Below are 23,030 nucleotides of genomic sequence, written 5' to 3'. Positions count from 1 at the left end.
AATAGTTTAGAGAGTTCATTCTAGTGTTCTTAAGGAACCTGACTGGCCTCTTGGCCTCCTTCTACCGTCCAGTTTTGTGTCTACCTGCTAACTGGCTCTTTCTCCATTTTCCATACTTCACCTGTAGGATTTGAGGCCTGAATGCTTATTTCTTGAAACCTCATACCATTCTCTCTCTCTCTTAAGATTGATTTATTTGTGGGCACCTGGGTGACTTAGTTGGTTAAGCTTCTGCCTTCAGCTCAGGTCATGATCCCAGGGTCCTGGGATCAAGCCCCATATCAGGCTCCCTGCTCAGCTGGGAGCCTGCTTCTTCTCCCTCTTCCTCTGCCTGCCATTCCCCATGCTTGCACGCCCGCTCTCTCTCTTTCTCCATCAAATAAATAAATAAAATCTTTTTAAAAATGTATTTGAAAGAGAGAGAGAGAGAGAGAGAGAGAGTGTGCCTGAGTTGGGGCAGGAGGAGAATTTCAAGCAAACTCCCCGCTGAGCACAGAGTACAATTCGGGACTTGATCCCACGACCCCAAGATCATGACCCGAGCCGAAATCAGGAGTCAGAGGCCTAACTGAGCCATCCAGGCGCCCCCCTCCTACTGCCTTTTTAAATGTATTCTTTAAGTGAGGTCACCTGTTCATTTAGTTGTGCGATCTCATAGGTAAAACTATGTGGCTCTTCTTTATTGGTTTGTCAGATCCTTGAAAGCAGGGATTTGTATCTTGTTTTGTTTTGTCTCCATTGTTTAGCTTACTGGGTAATCAGGAAATATTTGTTGGATCAAATGTAATTATTTGGTACTCTATTGTTATTGACAGAATATAAAATATAGGCCCTGACCACTTTGATTTCAAGATCTTAGGGCTTTTAACAGTTGTTAAAATAACAGTTGTTAAAATCATTAATGTTAGGGCACCTGGGTGGCTCAGTTGGTTAAGCGACTGCCTTCGGCTCAGGTCATGATCCTGGAGTCCCGGGATCGAGTCCCGCATCGGGCTCCCTGCTCAGCAGGGAGTCTGCTTCTCCCTCTGACCCTCTTCCCTCTCGTGCTCTCTATCTCTCATTCTCTCTCTCTCAAATAAATAAATAAAATCTTTAAAAAAAAATCATTAATGTTAGCCTTGGCAATTTCCAGTTTAGGCAATTACATATGGGTTTATTATAGAAGAATCTGTAACTTAGTTGGAAAATATGCTTTTTCTTATTTTAGCTAAAGGAAAATTAGATAATATGGAAAACCAAAATTACATATCATTTTTATTTTTTCTACATATTTGCTTATATTATTAAATATTTGAAATATGTTGGTATAAGGTTCAGTCTCTTAATATGCTTTTGATATCTGTGACATCTCTACTTATGTTTCCCTTTTGTTTTTTATTTTTTTAAAGATTTTATTTATATGAGAGAGAGCACATGAGAGGGGGGAGGGTCAGAGGGAGAAGCAGACTCCCCACTGAGCAGGGAGCCCGATGCGGGACTTGATCCTGGGACTCTAGGATCGTGACCTGAGCCGAAGGCAGTTGCTTAACCAACTGAGCCACCCACGCGCCCTCCCTTTTGTTCTTCATATTAGTTCTCTGTGCCATTTCTCTTTTTCCTTGATCAGTCTCATCAGAGGCTTATTAGTAAAATTACTTGTCTTTTCAGAAACTAGCCTTTGTTTTTGTTGATTCTTTGTGGTTTATTTTTGTTTTCTATTTCATTAACTTATAGTCTTTATGATTTCCTTTCTTATTTATTTATGCTTCTGTTTACTGACTTAAAAATGGATACTTAGCTCATTAATTTTTAAATTAGTTTTAAGCCTTTTTTTCTTTTTTTTTTTAAGATTTTATTTATTTATTTGACAGAGAGGGAGGGAACACAAGCAGGGGGAGTGGGAGAGGGAGAAGCAGGCTTCCCGCTGAGCAGGGAGCCCAATGCGGGGCTCGATCCCAGGACCCTGAGATCATGACCTGAGCCGAAGGCAGACGCTTAACACCCGAGCCAGGCAGGTGCCCCTTTTTTCTCTAATATAAGCAGATAAGCTGTATAATTTCCTCTAAATAACTGCTTACGTGCATCCTAGAAGATTTGGTTTGTTTTTATAACTCCGTTTAAAATATTTTCTAATTTCCAGGGTGATTTTATCTTTGACCCAAGAGTTAACTTAAAAGCATGTTAGTCAATTTCCAAACATACTGAGATTTGCTAGTTGTCTTCTGATTAGTATTTCTACGTTAATTGCATTGGGGCTGGAAAGTAATCTGCATGGTAGCAGTCTTTTGAAATTTGTTAAGATTTACTTTATGAGAGTATAGTATGTGGTAGATTTTGTAATGTTCTGTATTTGCTAGGAAAGAATGTGTATTCTGCATATATTTAGACAGGGAATCCATGTAATTCAATTATATTAATCATGTTTTCAAACCTTCTTTATGCTGATATTTTTGGTCACTTTGTCCTCTTGTTCATTTTTCCACAAACATAAAAGATTTGTCTATTCTTTTAGTTCTGCCAGTTCCTTTTTAATGAGATATACTTGATATATAACATATTAGTTTCAGGTGCACACCATGATTAAACATATGTATATATTGTGAAATGACCACTACAGTATTTTTAGTTAACCTCCTTCACCACGCAGTGATTTTACATATCCCATGCATATAATTTTTATGTAAGAAAATACGTTAAAATACATAGAAAGTTTTTTAATGTATTTTTAGTAACTTCAATTTTCCTTCAGTAAATCTAAACTTAGGCAGTTGTGGAATTACTTATAAAACATAGAGGGAAAGCTGGCCTAGTAATGTTACATTCCATCATAATAGGCAGGAAGCCATTTCAGAAACATGTGAACTTTACCATGAAGAGTGTAGTATTTTCTCAAATCCCAGGGCCTTTATTTTTATTCCTTGAGATAAGCTGTATTGGGTAGAACTGAAAAGCTGTTATCATTTGAGAAAAATGGTTTATGGTTCCTTCTCAGTAGATTTTTAAACACAGGCAGTAAAATTATATATTAATCGGGTTTTTTAATGTTGAAACATCATTTCGTAGGATAAATTCTGCTACTTATGGTGTTTTATTGTGGGAAAATGTGTATAGGGAAGCAGTTGGGAAGACAGGCTCACAGGCCCCGCATAAAGGGCTATGTTGAGAGGAGGTAGAATTAAGTTTAAGAAGGTGGCTAGGCTTTTAAAATATGGCAGATCTGGATTTAAAATCCAAATTCCAGGAATGCCACTTAAAAGTTGTTTGAACTTGGGTGAGTTACCCTCCTTGCCGTTGCTTTTTATTCTGTCCCAAAAGCAGTATACATTCCATAAAGTTGTGGAAGGATTAATGACACTGCTAAGTACCTAGTTAACTTAGTGCCTGGTAAGTAGTAAGCGTGTAGTAAGTGTTAGATCTTACCATTGCTGTTTTCATTGACCACTAATTATCAGTAAATTTTGTCTTAAGCAGTATTCCTATTCTCAGAGTAGGAATGTTTTAACTAGTGTGTAGTTCAGTGCCTCGTACATAGTAGACCTCTGCTATTAGAATGAATATTTTTGGTTATATAAAATGGACCTGTTCTGCAAAAAGGGCTTTTACATTTTGAAATTTAAAAATTTTGTAACAAGGAAATTAATTACTGAAGGCAGTGGAATTTTGTTTCCTTTCTCCTAGTGGCTCAAAAGATACTTTCAGTTTAATTTTAATCACCTCAGAATTTTCAACATATATTTTCAACATTATATGTTTTTCTGGTCAGGAAAAGGCTCCAAATAGCTCCTCTAGCTGTCCTCCATCTATACCAACTCCTGATGCTTCTAAGCCTCGGAGAACAAAGCTTGCCTTTGACGACAGGTGAGAGAAATGTTTTTTTATGCATTGGAGAAATCATTCCAGTCAGCATGTGAGAAACTCATTTAAATTCCCATCAGTGATCAGAAGAATTCATACTTGTGTTGTGCTCCATAGAACATTCAGATTTTAATTTGAAAGGCACCCTACTAGTCCAGGTATTGTTCCTTTTAACTGAACTCCATGACTCCTCGGGCACGTGAATAATGTACCTTCAAGTAGAACCTGACTGCTGCTGGTACCACTGTTTAACATGAGGGCTTTCTTAAATAAGTGAGAGCAGTGTTGGGGTTTTTCCTCCATTTTATTAAAAGGATATTTCTCTTACCCACATTCCATTTGTTCCGAATCTTTCAAACAACTTGGGAAAATAAGCATTTAATACTAGGGAGCTTGATTTCTGTATTCCTAAGTAGAAAATTTGCCATGAGTTGGCCAACACAATTTATGCTCTTAACCCAATAAAAACATTTCTCAGAAAAACTGGAACTGAATGTTTAGTAATGGGTCATTTTCTGAGGGATGCTAGAGACTAAAATGAACAAGTAATATCTTATGAAAATATTTACTATTTTATTTACTATAAAAACTTACATTGCAGAAATTATTCAGCAGACCATTATTTACAAGAAGCAAAAAAGCTAAAGCACAATGCCGATGCATTGGTATGTAAACATTCTCACATTTATTTATTTAATCAAATTAACTTAAGTTTTCATATATTGTTTGTTCCCATAGTACCTCAGTGTATCTCTCATTACCTTTATTCTCCTTTCTTCAGTCTGATAGGTTTGAGAAGGCTGTATACTATCTTGATGCTGTGGTATCTTTCATTGAATGTGGGAATGCATTAGAGAAAAATGCTCAGGAATCCAAATCCCCATTCCCTATGTATTCAGAGACAGTGGAGCTCATCAAGTAAGTGGGAAAACTTTGCTGCCATGTCATTGGCACTATTACTTCCTTGGTTCATCTAGGAAGGGGCTGATACACCTGTGTACAGTAAAACTGTGAAGGAGCCTGACCCTTTATTGTCCTGGGATAAGGAGAACTAGATACTTCCGTGGGTATTTTTGCCTTTGTTTAGGTTGGGTTCTAATGTTCTGAGGACTAAGGAAGTCCTAAGATCAAGATGAAGTACTGTGTTTTGTGTCATTTGTTGCTTTAACTCACAGATACACTATGAAGCTAAAGAATTACTTGGCCCCTGATGCTACAGCTGCAGATAAAAGGCTCACGGTACTTTGGTAAGTGTCGTGTTCCAGCCTCTGCTAGATGACAGGCTGTTCCCTAAGAAATTACACTGTTTATGCCCTTCTGAAAGCTGTCCTTGAATTGACTTTTCATAACCCAGGCATAAATCTATTTTTGATGGGTAAAGTAGAAAATAAGTCAAAATTCCTACTGAAGGATTTTTAGTTGTTCTCAGTCTCTGATCCATTGTGCTTATGGCAAAAGCCTTGGTAGAGTAGGGCTGACCGTAGAACTCCCCATGTCTCACATGGTGCCTTTACCAGGCTCTTCTTTCGGTATGCGCTCTCCTTATTCACATATCCTGTACCTTCTCTTAGGGAGCAAGTGCTTAGTTTATTCAGAGTAAAGAATGTGGCTTGGTGGCTTGGTCCCAGGGAGATGTTATCAGATTGTTAAAAGTAGTTACTTTACCTGGCACTGGCTTTAACAACTAGGAATGTAGCTGTGGATAAACTGACACGGTCTTTTTTGTCGTGGAGTCTAGTATCTAGTGTGAGGAGACAGATTAATCAGATCGCCACACAAGTGTATGAATTCAGTACTTTGTGGGTTTTTTGGTTTTTTTTGTTTTTTTAAAGATTTTTTAATTTATTCATTCGAGACACAGAGATACAGAGAGAGAGAGAACATAAGCAGGGGGAGAAGCAGAGGGAGGGGAAGAAGCAGGCCCCCCTGCCGAGCAGGGAGCCCGATGCAGGACTCGATCCCAGGACCCTGGGATCATGACCTGAGGCGAAGGCAGACGCTTAACAACTGAGGCACCCAGGCGCCCTGAATTCAGTACTTTGAAAGGAAAGTATAATAACTCTTAAGAGAGTAGAGTGTAGAGACACCCAGTCTTCAGGTGGAGGGAATATGTGCAAGGGCTAGATGGTGGCAAGAAACTGGGAGCTATCAAGGAACTAAAGCAACTCCTCCAGAGACCGGGGAGAAGTGAAAGTGACTGGGGAGGTAAGCAGTGGCAGGGCTTTTGCAAGCCATAGTAAGGCTCCCATGTGTTGCCTCAGAGTTGTCCTGTGCATAGTTGAGTTTTCTAGTTTTTGTTGCTGAATTTTAGATAGTTATAATTTGATCTAGAGATTCTGCTCCTCAGTAATTTCTTTGAATGCATATGTTATAATGACATGTTGGTGTCTTGTGGGTGAGGTTTTGATTCTTGATGGTCAACAAATAGGAGACCATTCCTAAGTGTCTTCCCCTCCTTTGGGTGTGTACCATAATCAGGACACATCTTCCAGTTTTGCCTGAGGGTTAGCGTCGTTGACCTTATGCCATGGTCTGTTCACACGAGCCGGTCCTGTACTCTTGCACAATACAAAAGTTGTCTGCGCATGTGGCCAGTCTGTTGTGCTGTTAAATAAGCTGCCCTTTTCCATTGGCTAGCCTGAGATGCCAGTCTTTGCTGTACCTGAGGCTGTTCAAACTGAAGAAAGAAAATGCTCTCAAGTACTCAAAGACACTGACAGAGCACCTGAAGGTAAGTGTGGCAGTGGGGGAAGGTCCCCGTCCTAGGAGACAAGATTTGTCTTCTCCTTTCGCAGCCCCACAAGGGCCTCTTCCTGTTTGGCCTGCCACAGCAAGCGAGGAGCTACTGTTGGTAGCTTTCAAACAGAAAGTTTGAAATTTCTTGGAAAGTTTTTAAATGTACATATATCTGATTATAGAATCTATGTAGTCATATGCAGTAGCTCTTACTAATATTTCAGTTGATGTAGCGTCTTTCTATCATGAGACCTAGTTTCTACTTTGCAAATGGCCTTCTCTTTTCACTACCACCCTTCCTTAGACTGTTAAATTGTTTCCTAAAATGTCTGTGTTTTTTCACCACACCACCACATAAATCTTAAAATCCTGCCCTGGTTCTGAGTTCGAACCCTTCAGTAGCTTACTGTTGCTTGCAAGGTCAGGTCTGAGCTGCTTACCCTGACCTCAAGTCATCAAGGTCTCTTTCTCTTGTTCCTTACCTAAACCTCTGCTCCAGGGAAACTGCATATGGGTCACATCTCTTCACAGCCTTTGCACATAGGATGACACACCTCCTGTCTGTCTGAGTGTTACTCATTCTTTGTCCTTCCATTTAAGTCTTCCAAGAACCCCCGGCTCTCACCTAAATAGGGTCTTTCTTTTGCACATTTACACACACATATTCTCTCTCTCTCATGCTTACATTTTGGGTTCTTAAATTTGTAAAGCTTCTTAAGGAGCAGTTCTGGCCCAGTGTGCTTTTGAATATGTTTAGTACTTCAAAAGTAGTGTTTTTTTAATTACATACATTTTATTTTTTCCACAGAATTCTTATAATAATTCTCAAGCACCATCACCTGGCTTGGGAAGGTAGGTAAATTTTACTCTATAAAATGTTTTTTGTGACAAAATGATTTATTTTTATGTAAAAGTGGAATGGGTAGGGTCCAGTTCCAGAAATGGAAAGATGACAAAAAAAAAATTAAAACCATCTCTAATAAAGTATTTTTTAAAGTTTTCATTTTTTTTTCTTTATTTTTTACTAAGTTGAAAATATAATAAACACAGTCTTAGAAGGAGTAGACAGCGGACATTTCACCTGTAGAAATCTGAGTTTTTTGACAGCACCTCAGTCCTTAGAGTTTAATAGTTGGGTTTTTATCATTGAGGTTATCTTTATTTTACTCAAGTCTTGACACAGAAATTAATAACAGTGGCGTGATTGTGGTTTCTCCTTCATCCCACATCACCCCCCCAAAAGGAGGACAATTACCCTGACAGCTTCTGTTTTGTAATTTTTTTCTGTTCAGGTATTATTTTTATGTTAACTGACTTTCTGTCTTTGCTCTTGTGTATTTTCTGAACCAAATTTATAGTGCTAAAAGTGAAGATAAAAAGATATTCATAACAAATCGCTTTTGTCCCCCCAACTTTTATTTCATTTTCTTTTTTGTTTTTATGGTCTTGGGCACTTCCACAAATTTTAGTACTCCTGAAATGAACCTCTCAGATTTTAACATGTGTTTCCTAAGAAATATTTAATTGACAGGAAGTTTGAGATAATTGCAGTTGATTGAAGAAACTGTACCTCTTTGTCAGCTTTGAATAACTTGGTTAAACTAGGAAAGTATCAGAAATAATGGCATTCAAAATAAAACGTTCCTATCTACTACCACAGTCTTCTTGTGTTAAGTTGCAAATTCCTCCCAACTTTCTACAAAACAACTTGAAAAGTACCTAATTACCTACCAGAATAGATGGAAAGTGTGTGGAGCTGGGAGTGAGGTGATCTAGCTTCTAAGCCTTTGAACTGCTGCTTTCCAGGTGTGTGACTTCCTCAGTTCTTTGCCGTCTTTTGTTCTGTTACCATTCATTAAAACAAAGAGTCCAGATAACGATGATTCGCCATGGGTTTTCGTGAGCTAAGTGCTTACTTAGAAGAAATTGTACTTCTCTGGGAACTCTTCCAGTTTAAAAAAAAATCTTCAAATTTTAAGAGCCTTCATGGATGAACAGCCAGTAGAACATTGGTTTCATCACGTTCACCATATTCACATGAATAAGCTTTCTTTTTGTCTCTGTGTAGCAAAGCTGTTGGGATGCCTTCCCCTGTTTCTCCTAAGCTGTCGCCAGGCAATTCCGGAAATTACTCTTCTGGGGCCAGCAGTGCTACAGCAAGTGGTTCTTCAGTGACCATTCCACAGAGGATCCACCAGATGGCAGCCAGCTATGTTCAAGTTACGTCCAACTTCCTCTATGCCACGGAAATTTGGGACCAAGCTGAGCAGCTTTCCAAAGAGCAAAAAGGTAGGAGGGTCTCTGGAGAAACTTGGAAGGACGAAATTGTTAAAAGAGCTTTTATGATCTAGTTAAATAATGTCTGATCTGCATTTAGTTTATTATGTAGTCTGGAGTTGCCGGTAAAGTTTCCTAATCACCACTGCTTACCAGTCATACTGAATGTACTGAGTTTGGTCCAAAATACCTCTCACTGTACCAGTGACACACACGAAACTAAAAACAGCTTTTGCTCTAGGACATACGTGCTTTTGTTCAGGCACATTAAGTGCAGCTCCGGTTATAAAAGTAATAAAATACCTGTTCTATTTTAGGATGGTTCACAGTAAATTTGGCTTAGGCATAGGATTACATGCAGACATCTTGTACATACGAGATTTAGTACATAAGAAATCACATTCAGGGGCACCTGGCTGGCTCAGTCGGAGGAGCATGTGACTCTTGATCTTGGGGTCATGAGTTCGAGCCCCATGTTGGGTATAGAGATTACTAAAATAAATAAATAAAACTTAAAAAAAAAAAACCCAACCACATTCATACTGGATTTTTAGTGAATTGGAAAACTTGTGTGTTAAAGGAGACCCCAAAATAAATTAGTTTCTAGCATTCTTCAGTATTAGGTTATTTGAAGCTTTGTACCTTAAGTTTGTTATTGCCCAAACTAAGAACATTGATAATTATAAAGTATTTAAAGATCCTAGGGAAGAATCACTATATTGTACACCTGAAATAAATGTAACACTATATGTTAACTATACTGGATTTTATTTTATTTTATTTATTTTTTTAAAGAGCGTGCACGCACACAAAGTGGCACAGGGAAGGGAGAAGGGTAGAGGGATGGGGGAGAGAGAATCCCAAGCAGGCTCCACACGCAGTGCAGAGCCCAAAGTGGGGCTCGAACTCATGACCCTGAGATCATGACCTGAGCCGAAATCAATAGTCAGATGCTTGACTGACTGAGCCACCTGGGCACCCCGACTATACTGGATTTTAAATTAAAAAATAAGTAAATAAAGGATCCTAGGGAAAAGTACTATATAAACACCATCTTATTTTTGTAGTTGTTAGTAGCAAATGTGCGTGTGGGGCAGCTATTCAGGTAGACCCTTTGTAGAGAAACACTACACTAGTCAATCAAGTGTCCTTTTTTCAGAGTATTTTTAAATGTTTGTAGTATAAACAGGTCATCAGATGAAGATGAAAGATTACTATCCCTAAAGAAGGATAATGGTGGGAGAAAGCAGAAGAGGAACCCGAACATCTAACATAAAATTGTGTCTCTGAAAACCTAAATCTTTCCTAAAATTTTAAATACTGTCACTATTGCTCAGGAAAGGTTACAAAGCAGAAATTCTTATTAAATCACTCGTGCTTTACTTTCCATTTTTCTTCCTGATGCCAGTTTTCTAGCCTCGTTTTTCCTTTTTAAAATTTTCTTTCTCCTTTCAGTTTTACTTTTTTGTGTGGTACTTTTCCAATGTTGACTAAAGGAAAGATAATGGCATAATGATCCCTGTGCACCTTTCATTCGATAGCGACACAACATTTTCCTAATCTTGTTTCACCTTGCTCTCTCTCTGAATCATACTTTTTTTTTTCCCCCCTCTGGAGTATTTAAGCATTTCCCCTGAACATACTTAGGTGTATGCATCTTTGGGTGACAAGGATTTTCAAGAACATGATTGTCGTGCCGTTAACATAACCACCAAAATTAACAGTAATTCCTTTGTGTCAGGGTCTATCATCCAATTTACTGTTGTTACAAATATGCCTTTTTTTTTCTTTACTGTTTTGTTTTTAACAGGATCCAAACATTCCTTCATCTGTGTCCGAAGTCTGTCTCCTTCTTCCAGTTTTTGGTGTTTTGGAGGGTGGGGCACTGTGCCATTTATGTTGAGGAGGAAATGAGTCCTATTATGGATTTGACGGATTCCTTCCTCTTATCGTTTAGCTTGCTCCCCTGTCCCCCTTACTTCCTTCATACTCATAGTTACATTTTGAGACTTGATTAGATTCAAGTTCATTATTTTAAATAACATTTCATAGGTCGTGCTCTAGATTCCTATTATGTGATATTATTGAGGCATTTAATTAATGGTTATCTCTTGTTTAGTGATATTTGATTTGACCATTGATGGAATTCAAGTGGTTTCAGCCTGACTCAGTTTGATGTAAGATTCCCTGTTAAACTTTAACTTAGGTTTTAGCACCCATTGATGGTCATTACTTACATCCATTATTCCACTAGGAAATAGGAATTTTCAGGGCTCCTGGGTTTCTCAGTAGGTTAAGTGGCTCTTGATCTCTGCTCAGGTCATGATCTCAGGGTCATGAGTCCCAAGTCCCACATTGGAGCCTACTTTTAAAAAGGGCAGGGGGACAGGAATTTTCTATTTTGATATTGTACCTGCATTTATTATCTGGAATTCTATAAAAAAGAACCTTTTCTCCTCTTCTCTTTGATTGCTTCTTGAATTATTTGAGTAGGCCTAGGTGTTTATCATGAGAATGACCCCTTTTTCTCTTTGTGTATAAAAACTCCCCTTTCTGTCTGAGACCTACATCCCTCTCTCCTCCCAAATTGCATTGGGATCAAATGTTAGGACACTGTCGTTCCTTCCTCCTCTCTGCACCCACCTCACGTGCAGATCAGCCTTTATTTGTTCACATAGGAAGAATCCTTTCATTTCCATCCTTTGCATTTTTAAACTATACTGTCTAAAACATGGGATAATTTATCAGTATTGCATGGCATATGATTACAGCAGAAAGTTTGTCATAAATGTCTAACCTCACAGGAGCTCTTATGGGGACCAGTGCAAGGAACTTTTTGTATCACTTGCTTCTTACACAGACAGTACACAGAGACTGTTCTTGAGTAATAGTACAATGTAGTACATTGTCTCCATTTTAGTCATGTGTACTGCATACTGGTAATTGATAATTTCCTTCAGTGGAATTCTACTTTTATGTATAACACTTAATTCCTAACCATACAGTCTGTTTGAAGCGTTTCATGACTTAGGGAAAATAATAGAACTTGAAAGATAGACTATGGCATGGTTTGTTCTAAAACATGGATGCTCCTCATTGTAGTGCAGGAGGGAGTGTTTTTTTTTGACTTCGTTTGACTACTGTTTTATAATCTGGCTTAAAACTCTTAAAAGCAGTGTTTCAGGAGAATGTGTATATCATTTAATGACTGGTTTTGGTTTCCTAGAATTCTTTGCTGAACTGGATAAAGTGATGGGCCCTCTCATCTTTAATGCGAGCATCATGACAGACCTAGTTCGATACACCCGGCAGGGACTGCATTGGCTTCGCCAGGACGCCAAGCTGGTATCTTGAACTGAACACATCCTCGTTGCCTCTGATTTTCTCCACAACACTGTGTCACATCACGAAGGAAAACTGCCATAACATGACACCTAGTCGACACTAAGAATGAGGAATGGTTTTCTCCTCCCTGGTTCATGTGTTGTTGTTATTTATAACCCAAAGCCATGATGTCAGTTGACCCCTTTAATATTCCCAATATGAAGAGTTATTTAAATGTTTTTAAATCTGCAGCACATTGATAAGACGGTTTCAGTGATCTGTAATAAGATTGAAATTCCAATTGCAGTTCATAACTAATCAGTTGAAATTCTATTTATTTTAATTTTTTTTAAGTTCCCAGATTGGGGCTAGTTTAAAACTTAGTTATTTCTGCCTATAAATTTACTCTGTTGAACATTTAGCGTAAATTTAAGGTAGGCATTTTTTATTTATATACTTGGGGAGCTTTGTTACCTAATGTCTTTTTGTGGTAGCTCTTCTAAGAGTAAGAGTTGGTTCATCTAAAATATGGACGTGTTCTATACCTGCTACCTGATATTATTTTAAATCTTAACTACAATTTTATTGCAGAATTTATGCTTAGTATTAAGGATATTCTTCTACACATGAAAAATCATTTAAATATGAGAAGATGGCATTCTACAGATAGAAGATGAAATGTGTCTGATTCGGTATGCATTATTTCAGGAACTGTGAATGTGTGTTAACACTATAGCAATCACAAGGTGACTGTAGCTTGCATTTAATGCATTACAAAGGAGGGCAGGCGAACTTTCTAGGAGAAGGGTATCATGTGAAGGGTTTCATAAAAGGACAATCTTGAACTTAATGGATTTTATCAAAACCATGTGTTCTTTTTTTGTTGCTAATAATTTGACGGTTAATTGAAAACAGTAAGTTACTGTGGAACAAAGGATGATCCACCTCCTGAGGGTTGCTGCCTATATCTCTTTCAGTGATGATGTTTGAAGGGTTAAATCTCTCTTCAGAATTCTTATTTGTAAAATGTTTTTGCCACACTAGATTGTGATGCGCTCACAGGAGCGTGCAGTGACTAACGCAGGAATGGGCTGGAGCTTCGCTGTGGGCGCTTTTGCTATACAATTTAAGGTTATAATGCCTGAGGTAGAGATGAAGTTCTCCTTTTAAACTTGTCTTGTACTGACTCCCTTTGTATAATGAAGGCCCTCATCAATGATTTATGTTTCTGATGGGATCAGAAAATTCACACTAGAAAAGTACCTAATTTGGTTCAATGTTAGCCCTCGTGGGAAGGGAAGGGGAGCAAGGGTAGAGCTTAAGCCAGCTCTGTAAGAGTTGTATATCAAAGTACCTTTCCCTGTAAGGTGCATATCGGAGTCAAAGGTGAGAAATGTACCCTCTATCATGCCCCTATCATGTGCCCCTATCATGTCTGGTGTGCCTTAAATCTTACCTTTGAATGAGAACTCTATGGATTGTTTACAGATGAAGTTTTACACTAGGACCAGATCACCCAGTGTGGCTGGTCTTTGGCAGTAGTCATGTTAAATTCTCTTTCTTTTTTAATCTTCCTTTAGGGTCACATAAAGATGAATTTATTTCAGAAAAGCTAACGCTTTGGTACATGACTTAGTCTAACTGGGTAATGGCTGCTCCAGAAAAATTGTCATTCTCCCCATTCCGAAAATGAATTCATCCAATCAGAAAAAAGGATTGCCCTGCTATTTATAGATGATGGCTAAGGTTTGAAGTGGGAAAGAAAGGATAGAAAATCTCCCCAAGCCCAGTGGTGCAGTGAATCCTCTATTTGAGCCTTTTTTATGCTTATTCCTGAAGCTAGTGAACCTTCATTGTCCTGTGGCTTCATATTTACAGAGCTTTTGAACTGTTCTGTACCTCAGGTGGTTTTTGCATGTCGCTGGGAATTGGAATTTAGAAATTATGCTGAATTTAATCTTTTTCTCTTGGAGAAATTGCCTCTGAAATCTTTCTAACTTAATCTTATTAGTATGTTATCCCATGTTTTAGGAACAGTTTTCCTTTAGAGGACAACTTCTCAGTGACTAGGGTAGTTACTCGGTAAGACACTTGCCCCTGTTCATCGAGTACAGGTGTGTCCTGTCCTCTGAGTGCTGTTACTCTGATTCCTTACTTGGCAGTGAAGTCTTAGAAGTGGATAAATCTTTCAGCAGCGGCAGCCCGTGGGGCACCTCTGAGTTCCAGTGCATTCTGATCTCTTGTGTGTCCTGAAAGGCAGCAGGAGTGTTTCTGGGGTCACACTGGTATTTTGTGAAAACATAGTTTCCTGCATGTTTTATGGTGCTGTTCTAAGTTAATTCTCTCTCTGAAACTGTGTTAATTCTTTGGAAATGAATTTTTCAAGCTTTTCAGTGTGGGCAGGGATTTTCCCACCAGGTGGTAATGGGCAATGGATCAAAATCCTGTCCTAAATAATTGAATTTTCAGTGTCATAGTCTGTGGAAACACACACTCCCTTTCTTCTGTGTCCATCTCCTCAAAAGTTGTCTGCGTCTTCATCTGCTCCAGCACATACTTTGGACTCCCTTTATATGCCACCATTCCTCCTTCCTCAATAGGTGTCTTCAGTGTTCTCTAACCATTTAAAACTGAATTTGACAAGTGGCTAAAAACTGACTTCGTCTGAGACTTGTACTTAATATATAGTTAATTATAGAAATAGCAACTCTTTAAAAAAAAAAATCACTCTGTTGACTGCTTTTTAAGACCACATTGTATGCCAGAAGGCAGCAGCCTACAGCCCCGGCCTCTTCACAGGCAGCCGGTGAACAGTGGATGAAGTTGTCACGTGGTGGTTTTGCCCGGCCTGGGCTGGGCTGTGGGGAGCTCTCACCTCCAAGTGATTCACCTGCCACAATCCAGCCCGGGTCCGGTCTGGCTGGGGAGCATTCAGCCTGTTTCTTGCCTCAGTGCCACCTTTTCCTGAGCAAGTAGCCAAGAACTAACTTTATAAGCAATGAGTACTCCAGATAAATCTTCAGCTATAGTTGCTGAAGAGTGGAGAAGGTTGACCATCACGATTTAATTCTCCAGTGCACAAGCAGTGTAGAGTAATGTGTGCACGTGCCCACACATGCCCGTGCTCTGGCTAGCTCTCCCACTGCTGGGTCCATAGGCATCTGGGCCGCACTTTGCATTCACTTGTGGCTTTATTAGATTCACTGTTGTTGTTGTTTTTAATTGTTGTTTGTTTCTTTTTATTAAAGAAAGGTTTAATCAGCTAAATCAGACAAGCATCATTTTGTATTTAATGACAGAAACTTTGGGAACTTCTCTTCATTGAGTGAGCTTGCATTGTGAAGCAAGAGCCTACAGAAGGCACCTGTTCTAAATGAAAGTTCTGGTTCTGGAGGCTGGCAGCGCTCTGGAGTTTAAGGGCAGCCAGTGGTCGCTCCAGTCAGTGATGCCTAGTTGTGTAGAGGGGAGGTACACTGTGCACTCTTCTAGGTGTGAGGGTATGCAGCTTTGGATTTTAAAATTATGTACACATACACACTTTATATATATGTATGTATGTATGAAAACATGAAATTAGTTTGTCAAAAATGTGTGTGTTTAGTATTTTAGCTTAGTGCAACTATTTCCACATTATTTATTAAATTGATCTAAGACACTTTCTTGTTGACACCTTGAATATTAATGTTCAGGGGTGCAATGTGTATTCCTTTTAGATTGTTAAAGCTTAATTACTATGATTTGTAGTAAATTAACTTTTAAAATATATTTGAGCCCTTCTGTAGTATAATAGGGCTCTTACAGGGTGGGAAGGATTTTAATTTTCCAGTTGCTAATTGAATAAAATGGCCTCATTATGTATTTGGAATTATAGGAGTTTGCCTCTGGGTCCCAGGAACATCCAATGGGAATGACTGTTTTAGGCAGATTGTGATGATCTTTTTTTTTCTTTAAGCTAATTAAATTGGGAAGCAAAGCATTTCACATCCATGTAGACTCCTATCACCCATACTCCCTAATTATGTGGAGCACAGATTTCATTTTGATTTCACATATTAACGTGTTGGAGAGGTAGACTTTTTTCCAGTAATAACACTGCACATCTAAGGTTGCTATTGTGTAAAATAAAGAGAAGAGAGCTAAGTATCAACTGATTTCGAGTATGTAGAGGAACAGACCAAGTTGGTCATGTTCTTTACGTGCTTCTCTTTCACATACTCCATAATGGAGAGATTCAGTTTAGACTTCTAGACCTTAGAACCAAGCTGACAAGTGACAGGAAGTAAGTTACTACTAGTAGGTAAAGCACATGCTGATTCTCTTCATTGGAACCACATGGTTCATTAAAAAGAAGTCACCGTCTTTAGAAAAGCAATGGAAAAATATCTTAATCGCTTCCTTTTGATGGAATCTGGTCACAGAATAAGGCATTACAGTTAAGTCTAAACCGAGTCTTCTGGATGTTTAAGTATCCTAAAATAGCAGCCCAAGGTTATCATTGTGTAATGAAGTTGACTTTAGGAATGTCAGCATTGACCTCTCCGTGCCACCATTGCTCAGCTAAGCATAAATTGCCGTTCTTAAAAAAGAAACAAAAAAGCTCTCTAAATGAGCATGGGGAAGAAAAGTTCCCACCCAGAAATTCTAGTAATCTGTAGTTTTTGACCTGTTACCGCTTCCACGTGGGGTTTCTTTTCAGCTTTTAACCACTGGAATTTTCTACCTGCTATTGTTCCTCTCTGGAAAATATCTGTTTGGAAATGCTGCCTTTCAAATCTCTGCCATGGTTATCCATACTGTTGAGTTTGTTGTTGCTGTTCAAGAAGTGTCCCCATTTTATAACTTTATGCACATTCACACACCTGGCAAATCATTGACATGAGCGTTCAACAGTACTGCGGGTGGGGTGGGGCGGGCGGGGCTCACCACCAGAGCTGGCCCAATTGGCAATGCCTAAAAAGGCACTACTTGGGAGGACCAGATGTGAGGTTGGTTAGCACGGTTATGAAAATTTCTATCTAGCCTCCGTTTTGAATGGTTTTAAGAAATTTTGTATATGGAGGATGGAAATGCTTATATATTTATTGAATCCTTTTATCTTATTTGAAATTAAAACTATTAGGTGAATAACGGTTTGATATTTGGGGAGGGTTTTGGAGGGGAAGTAATGCCACTGATAAATTAAAAGCCTTGTTGATTTTGCAGAAAGGTACTGTTAGTGTCTGTTAGGATGCCTTTGTTTTTGTACATGATCCAAATCTTTGTTTTACATTTCTTTTATCCAAAATATTTAGGCATCTGACATTTTCAACCAAAATTTCAATTATATACTGTGATTTTTATTTGTTGCAATACATTAAAATTTCAGAGGTACTTTGGGGCTCAAAAGCTAGGATTTCTAAGTATGTGCATTTCACATAATAAAGCTGTTAATGGTGAGCAAAGTATTATATACTAACTAGATTTTTCCACATCTGTATAGTATATTATATGTATTTTGTGGTATTGAGATTATAGAAAGTTTAGAGTGTCAAACATGCGTTTAATGTGTATTTTTAAACAAATTTATGGCAATTAAAATATTTGGAGACAAGGGTATCACATTTCAATTTGTAAAGATCTTTTTAACTCTACTGTGTCATTAAGATGCTTTGTATAATGCCAAACCATAGCTGGAGAAACTAAGTTTAATAAATATCAAATAGATTTTCTGTATTAAAGTTTATAAACACTGTGCTCTTTAAACTTCTTCAACTCTTACTTTGCCTTTTCAGTGTAATTTCTGCTTTGTACCTGAGTGCCCACTGCTACTCTACCTGAAAAGTCTGGACCCCCAGTCCAGCTCTCATTTCCTGATTACAGAAATTCTGAACTTGCTGGCCATGTGTCCTTTTGCATAGATCACAGTTTGCCCTGCTCCAGCAAAAATCTCAAAAGAAGTCTTTTCTGCTGTTCTTGGGGGCTTGGGCTTTTATTGTTTTATTAAACTAGATTCTTCTTCCAATTCTGCTTTCTGTTCAGTCCTCGACAAACTTGGGCACGTCATCAGGTCGCAAATGCCAGCACTGCCCATCTCTGACACCTCACTGAAGAGTCCTGACACCGAGTGAAGGGCCAGGATCCAGGGCCACAGCTCGTGAACTTGCCAAGGCTGATCACGTGGCTATTAGGAAACCTTCGTCTTTCAGCCTCTCATCGTGTTCTTTGTTTCTTAAGTGTTCACTTTCACTGCAGTTTGCAGATTGAGAAGTCTGCTATTGGGCAATGCTGGGGTTTTTTCTGTAGCATACAAAATGAATCCTTTTCAAGCCCTGAAAAGCTTGAATTCCAGACTGCGAAAATTTTGAGACATTTAATAATATACATAGAAAAATAAACTCTAAACTGACAAGTTTAGTAATGCTTATCTACATAACATTCTAAGAAGAAACAGAGACCAGTTTAAAGCATACATCTGTCTTTAAATATTAAAAATACAAGACTGCTTCACTTAAGTGTCTCCAGCCAAAATGCAGTTAATCAGTATCGCAGAGAACAGAGCATTGTTGTAGGGGAGCGCTGTCCTCTTTTCTCCTGATTAGTACATCATTCCTGGGCCACACTCAGGGAACAGCGTCTTTTTCTAAAGGAAAAGAAAAGGTGGTGTTTCTTTTTATAATTTATTTAGGACTTCATTTATTTATTTGACAGAGAAAACGAGAGAGGGAACACAAGCAGGGGGAGCTTCAGAGGGAGAAGCAGGCTCCCAGTGGAGCAAGGAGCCCGATGCAGGGCTCGATCCCAGGACCCCGGGATCATGACCTGAGCCGAAGGCAGACGCTCAACAGCTGAGCCACCCAGGCGCCCCAGAAAAGGTGGTTTTTAAGACAAAGGTCTAGCAGTGCCCAGAGCCAGCCACCTCTTGCGCATTTCCTTCCTCTGCTTTTCTATCCAACCTCAGGGTAAACTGCAGAAAGCAAAGGCACCACTCTTTCGTGGTACCTGTGTGGAGCTGTTCTTGGTTCTTGAATCCTGAGGGATTCTCCAGGGAGCTCTGGGCTACAGCCCAGGCAATCGCCTATTCCACTTTTATTCTTAGGTAAGTGTGTGTGCTGATCTTGCCTCGGCCCTGCTCTCAAGTGTGTGGAATACCTGCACAACATCGTGATGCACTCAGAATCGTCCCGGCAAGAGGATCCAATGGGCCTGAGGGAGACCCCTCTCCAAAACGGGGTCATTCTCCGGGACCTTCTCTTTGTTGAACTCAGTTGCAGTATGGGGGAGCCATCTACCTGTAGGGCAGAGACAACCTCAGGTATGGAACCGTTGACCCCCTTCTGCACACCTGGGGAGAATCACCCCCAGGACGCTGTAGACTCGAGAGCAGAGGGACCCTTCCTCAGGGCTGAGTCCCATTCTCAAGTTCTGCTTGTGATTTTCCCACCAGTACAACGCCCACACAGGCACTTCCTACCTGGTTCAGCAGCAGCAAGCAGATCATGAGCACTGCAAAGAGTTTGAGGTGCCACATCTTGCCGGAGGGAGGTGGTTGGAGCCTGGGACCCAGCAACGGTTCCCACTGGCTTTTATAGACTGAAAGTCACCTCTTTTATGGTTGCCAGGTGAGATGGGGCAAAGTTTGTATTTGCAGTCAGGGTCAATTTAATAAGTTAATGTCTACCAGAGGAATGTGCTCAAGGCCTGCCTTTCAGGCACGTTGTATTTACTGATCCCTCACCTGGACTTTTATGTTGCTGGCTTGGACCCTTTTGCCAAAAGTCAGCACCACCCCCTCCTTCCCTTTGAAAGCCACGTGAAGCCACTGAGGGAAACCAGGCACCTAGCCACATTTTGATTCCAAAATAGCTCAGTGAGATCACTGTAATCAAAATAGAAGTCTCATGAGGTCTTTGCGTTGACCCCTCTCAGCCTTGTCTGGGAAAGAGGCACCAATCTATTGCATTACAGGCAATTGGATAAGGCCCTTACCTCCCTTCTGTGGGAGGTTCTTCAGCAGGTGTGATCTAAGAGTGCCCCAGATCCCCCTTTTGTATAGATGGCCTGCCCTCCCAGTTACCTGCTCCAGATCATCTCCCTAGAAGAACGGACCCAGCTGTGGCAAGTTCAGAGTCTGGCCTACCTGCCTTCTCCCAAAGGAAAGGCAATCAAGACTGATGTGGGACTTCCCTGAACTGTGGGTGAATTGAATGAATGAGTATAGGTTTTTTTGTTTTGTTTTTAAAAAATGTGAATGAGGAGTTAGTAGGGGCTCCTAAATCAGTGGGATTGCTTGACGATGGTGACAAATCACACTGCAATCCTTGAATTCTGGGCTTTCCTCGCCATAGTTGACTGGGTCCCTCTGCGGGGCAGAGCCTTCCAGCAGCCTCAGGGGAGCAGGCCTAGGGCTGAGGTATCGCTAAAGCCCAAAACATTCATCAGCTTAAGCAGAACTGCTGCAGGTTGCTAGAACAAGAAAGGGCATGTACCTAAGTCGTGAGGTGTTATGGGTACTCATTAAATGATTTGGGGGAAAGGTGTAACTTTTGAGTAGGATTTATAGGACTTCAGATCTTCCTATGACCAGGAAGGATGAGCCAACAAGACAAAGGTAACAAGATTATTTCTCTGACTGGTGTCTCCGTAAAAACGTGGCTGATACCTCTTCCCAAGGCCCTTACCATTGTCAGAGGTCGGATATTTGGTTTGAGCCTGCCTGTTCCACAAGGTAAAGCGGAGGAGATGAGGTACAGCTGAAGGTGGAACGGGATGGTTGCCAATCCTCTCGTCAAGGGAGAAGACGGTGGTGAGGTAGGCCTAGGGACTGGGACAGGGCAAGAGGGGGGTGTGACTCCACAGATCTGTCTGTCCTGGTTCTGGTCCATTAAGGACCATGGAGCCAAGCCCAGAGGGAGACACCACTGCGTGCATGTTAGGAACATGGAGAAGCAGACTAGTCAGCTGCTCCTTCGCTTTTTACCCCTGAGCTTGGATGTTGAATCACCCCACGTAGGGGCTTAACTAGGAACCTTTGTGGGGTGGGGAAGAAACTATGTGATGACCTAGTGAACATTGGGTAAGAACACAAACCCGATTAGATAAGCGAGAGACTGAACAACGTGATGTCCTAGAGACAGTTGGGTCTGGTGTGGCCTCAGTGCCAGCCTGCTCTTAAGAGAGGGATATGCCAAATGGGATTTGGAAACTTCTAGTTCCAAACATGGGTACTTTCTCCTAATCCTCCATATCTGCCTTCCTGTACCCCAAGCAAAATCAAATTAGCCTTTGTGTTAATTTAATATATAGCCAGTACCCCAGCCAAGGAAAGGGCCTGAGGCTCCAGTGTGCCTAGGGGGGAAAATGTACCATTCATCATCATGAATGGGACAACACTGCAGAAGCCTTTGGGGTTTGAGCCTCTATCTTGTATGCCACCCCTCCTCCCAGAAGAAAAAACCTATTAGTTACTGCCCATGGAAGGAACCACTGTTAGGAAAAATATTTCTTTTTGTTGTTGTTGCTGTTCTTAGAGGCAGGGGGAGAAGCAGGCTCCCCGCGGAGCAGGGAGCCCGATGTGGGGCTCGATCCCAGGACTCTGGGATCATGACCTGAGCCGAAGGCAGACACTTAAGCATCTGAGCCACCCACCCAGGCATCTCAGGAAAAGTCTTTCAACATGTCTACATTACCTCTTTGTTTTGAATCAACCGAGCAAAAATCAGTTTTTAAAAGCGAAGCGGCATCCAGACATTAGCTGAGGTGACAACAGTTGTCCACAGCCATCCCACAGCCCTTGAATAGTTGTGAAATCCTATTCCTGAAATTAATAAATTTAAAAAATTCGTGAGTTTTCTACAGCCAAGTATTTTGCTGAATGAGTAAACACACAACTACATACGCCTTCCTCCAGCAGAAAGGTCTAAGCAGCCTTTACTAATTTCAGCCATAAAGAGAACGCCTGGCCGGGAGGCAGGAGCAGGGGGTCTAGGTTAACTGACCGCAGGCCAGCCCTTTCCCTTAGAGCTTTAGTCTCTTGTTCTCCCAACGAGATGGGAGTAGAGCTGAGGCTTCTCAGCCGCTGACATTTGGGGGTTCAAATGATTAATTTACAGGAAGAAAATGAGAAGCTTGTTTGACAGCTTCTAGCTTGGTAACTCTACTTCAAGTCCCAGGGACTTTCTGCCACTAAGTGCACAGGAGGAAATGGGAGAAAGAGGGTGTAGCTACACGAGCAGTTTGAAACACATTCCAGGGGGAGAGGAGACCATGAAGGCTCGGCAGTAACTGGAGAGTTTGCTATCCCTGAGCAGGACGTGCCTAATAAAAAATGAAAGACTCTGAAATGGAAAAGTTCCAGGTAAAACTTCCAGGGTCAAAGTGTATTTGCTTTTCTGCTGGCTGGACCTGGCACTAGATAGGCCTGTATCGCCGGGACTTGGTTGGCAAACCGGAGTTCACTTTGCCACACTGTACAGCGCAGAGATAAAAGCCCTGGTCGGGGCAGGGCCCTGCTGAGAAGGGCCGAGTGAGTAAGTGGCTGTGCCCCGGAAGCAGATGAAATGCCACACCCAGGGCTGGAGGCTCCACGTGGATGGTTTCAGGCAGTGGGGCCCACAGCAGTGGTCCCTTTCTTCCTTGAGAGACTTCACCCGTTTTTCTTTTCTTTGTGGATTTCGGCAGATAGAATGGCCCCTAAAATCATCCCAGATCCCCTATCACTTACAGGGGCACCGAGCTATACAGCTCACCACGTTCCAGCCCCCCACCTACCTCAGCACCCTGCTACACAGGGCTCCGTGCCCCCCAGCTTAGAGAAGTCAGCCCTTTGGTGAGACAGGCTGACGGCAGACTTTCATAATTTTCTTCAAAGGCAGAAGCTCAGC

General features: G+C 40.7%; 2 protein-coding genes across 2 annotated transcripts in view; one reads left to right on the top strand and one right to left on the bottom strand.

Moving 5' to 3' along the window:
- AFF4 (AF4/FMR2 family member 4) overlaps positions 1-17,872 on the top strand; it is an 87,321-nt gene extending 69,449 nt beyond the window's left edge. The window contains 8 exon segments of the mRNA XM_027607169.2: positions 3,743-3,837; positions 4,436-4,499; positions 4,616-4,752; positions 5,010-5,081; positions 6,472-6,565; positions 7,379-7,422; positions 8,639-8,859; positions 12,074-17,872. Coding sequence (XP_027462970.2) covers positions 3,743-3,837; positions 4,436-4,499; positions 4,616-4,752; positions 5,010-5,081; positions 6,472-6,565; positions 7,379-7,422; positions 8,639-8,859; positions 12,074-12,201 — 855 coding nt within the window. The 3' untranslated portion in view covers positions 12,202-17,872.
- LEAP2 (liver enriched antimicrobial peptide 2) lies at positions 12,200-19,901 on the bottom strand. Its single transcript, XM_027607171.2, has 3 exons — positions 19,622-19,901; positions 19,300-19,439; positions 12,200-18,790 (listed from the first exon to the last, which is right to left on the bottom strand). The coding sequence occupies exons 1-3, from the start codon at positions 19,676-19,678 to the stop codon at positions 18,754-18,756; spliced, it is 234 nt and encodes a 77-aa protein (XP_027462972.1). The 5' UTR covers positions 19,679-19,901; the 3' UTR covers positions 12,200-18,753.
- Between the last annotated feature and the right edge of the window lie 3,129 nt (positions 19,902-23,030).

Source organism: Zalophus californianus, chromosome 5, assembly GCF_009762305.2.
Source record: "Zalophus californianus isolate mZalCal1 chromosome 5, mZalCal1.pri.v2, whole genome shotgun sequence".
NCBI lineage: Eukaryota > Metazoa > Chordata > Mammalia > Carnivora > Otariidae > Zalophus > Zalophus californianus.
This window is presented reverse-complemented; position numbering and strand designations above follow the sequence as displayed.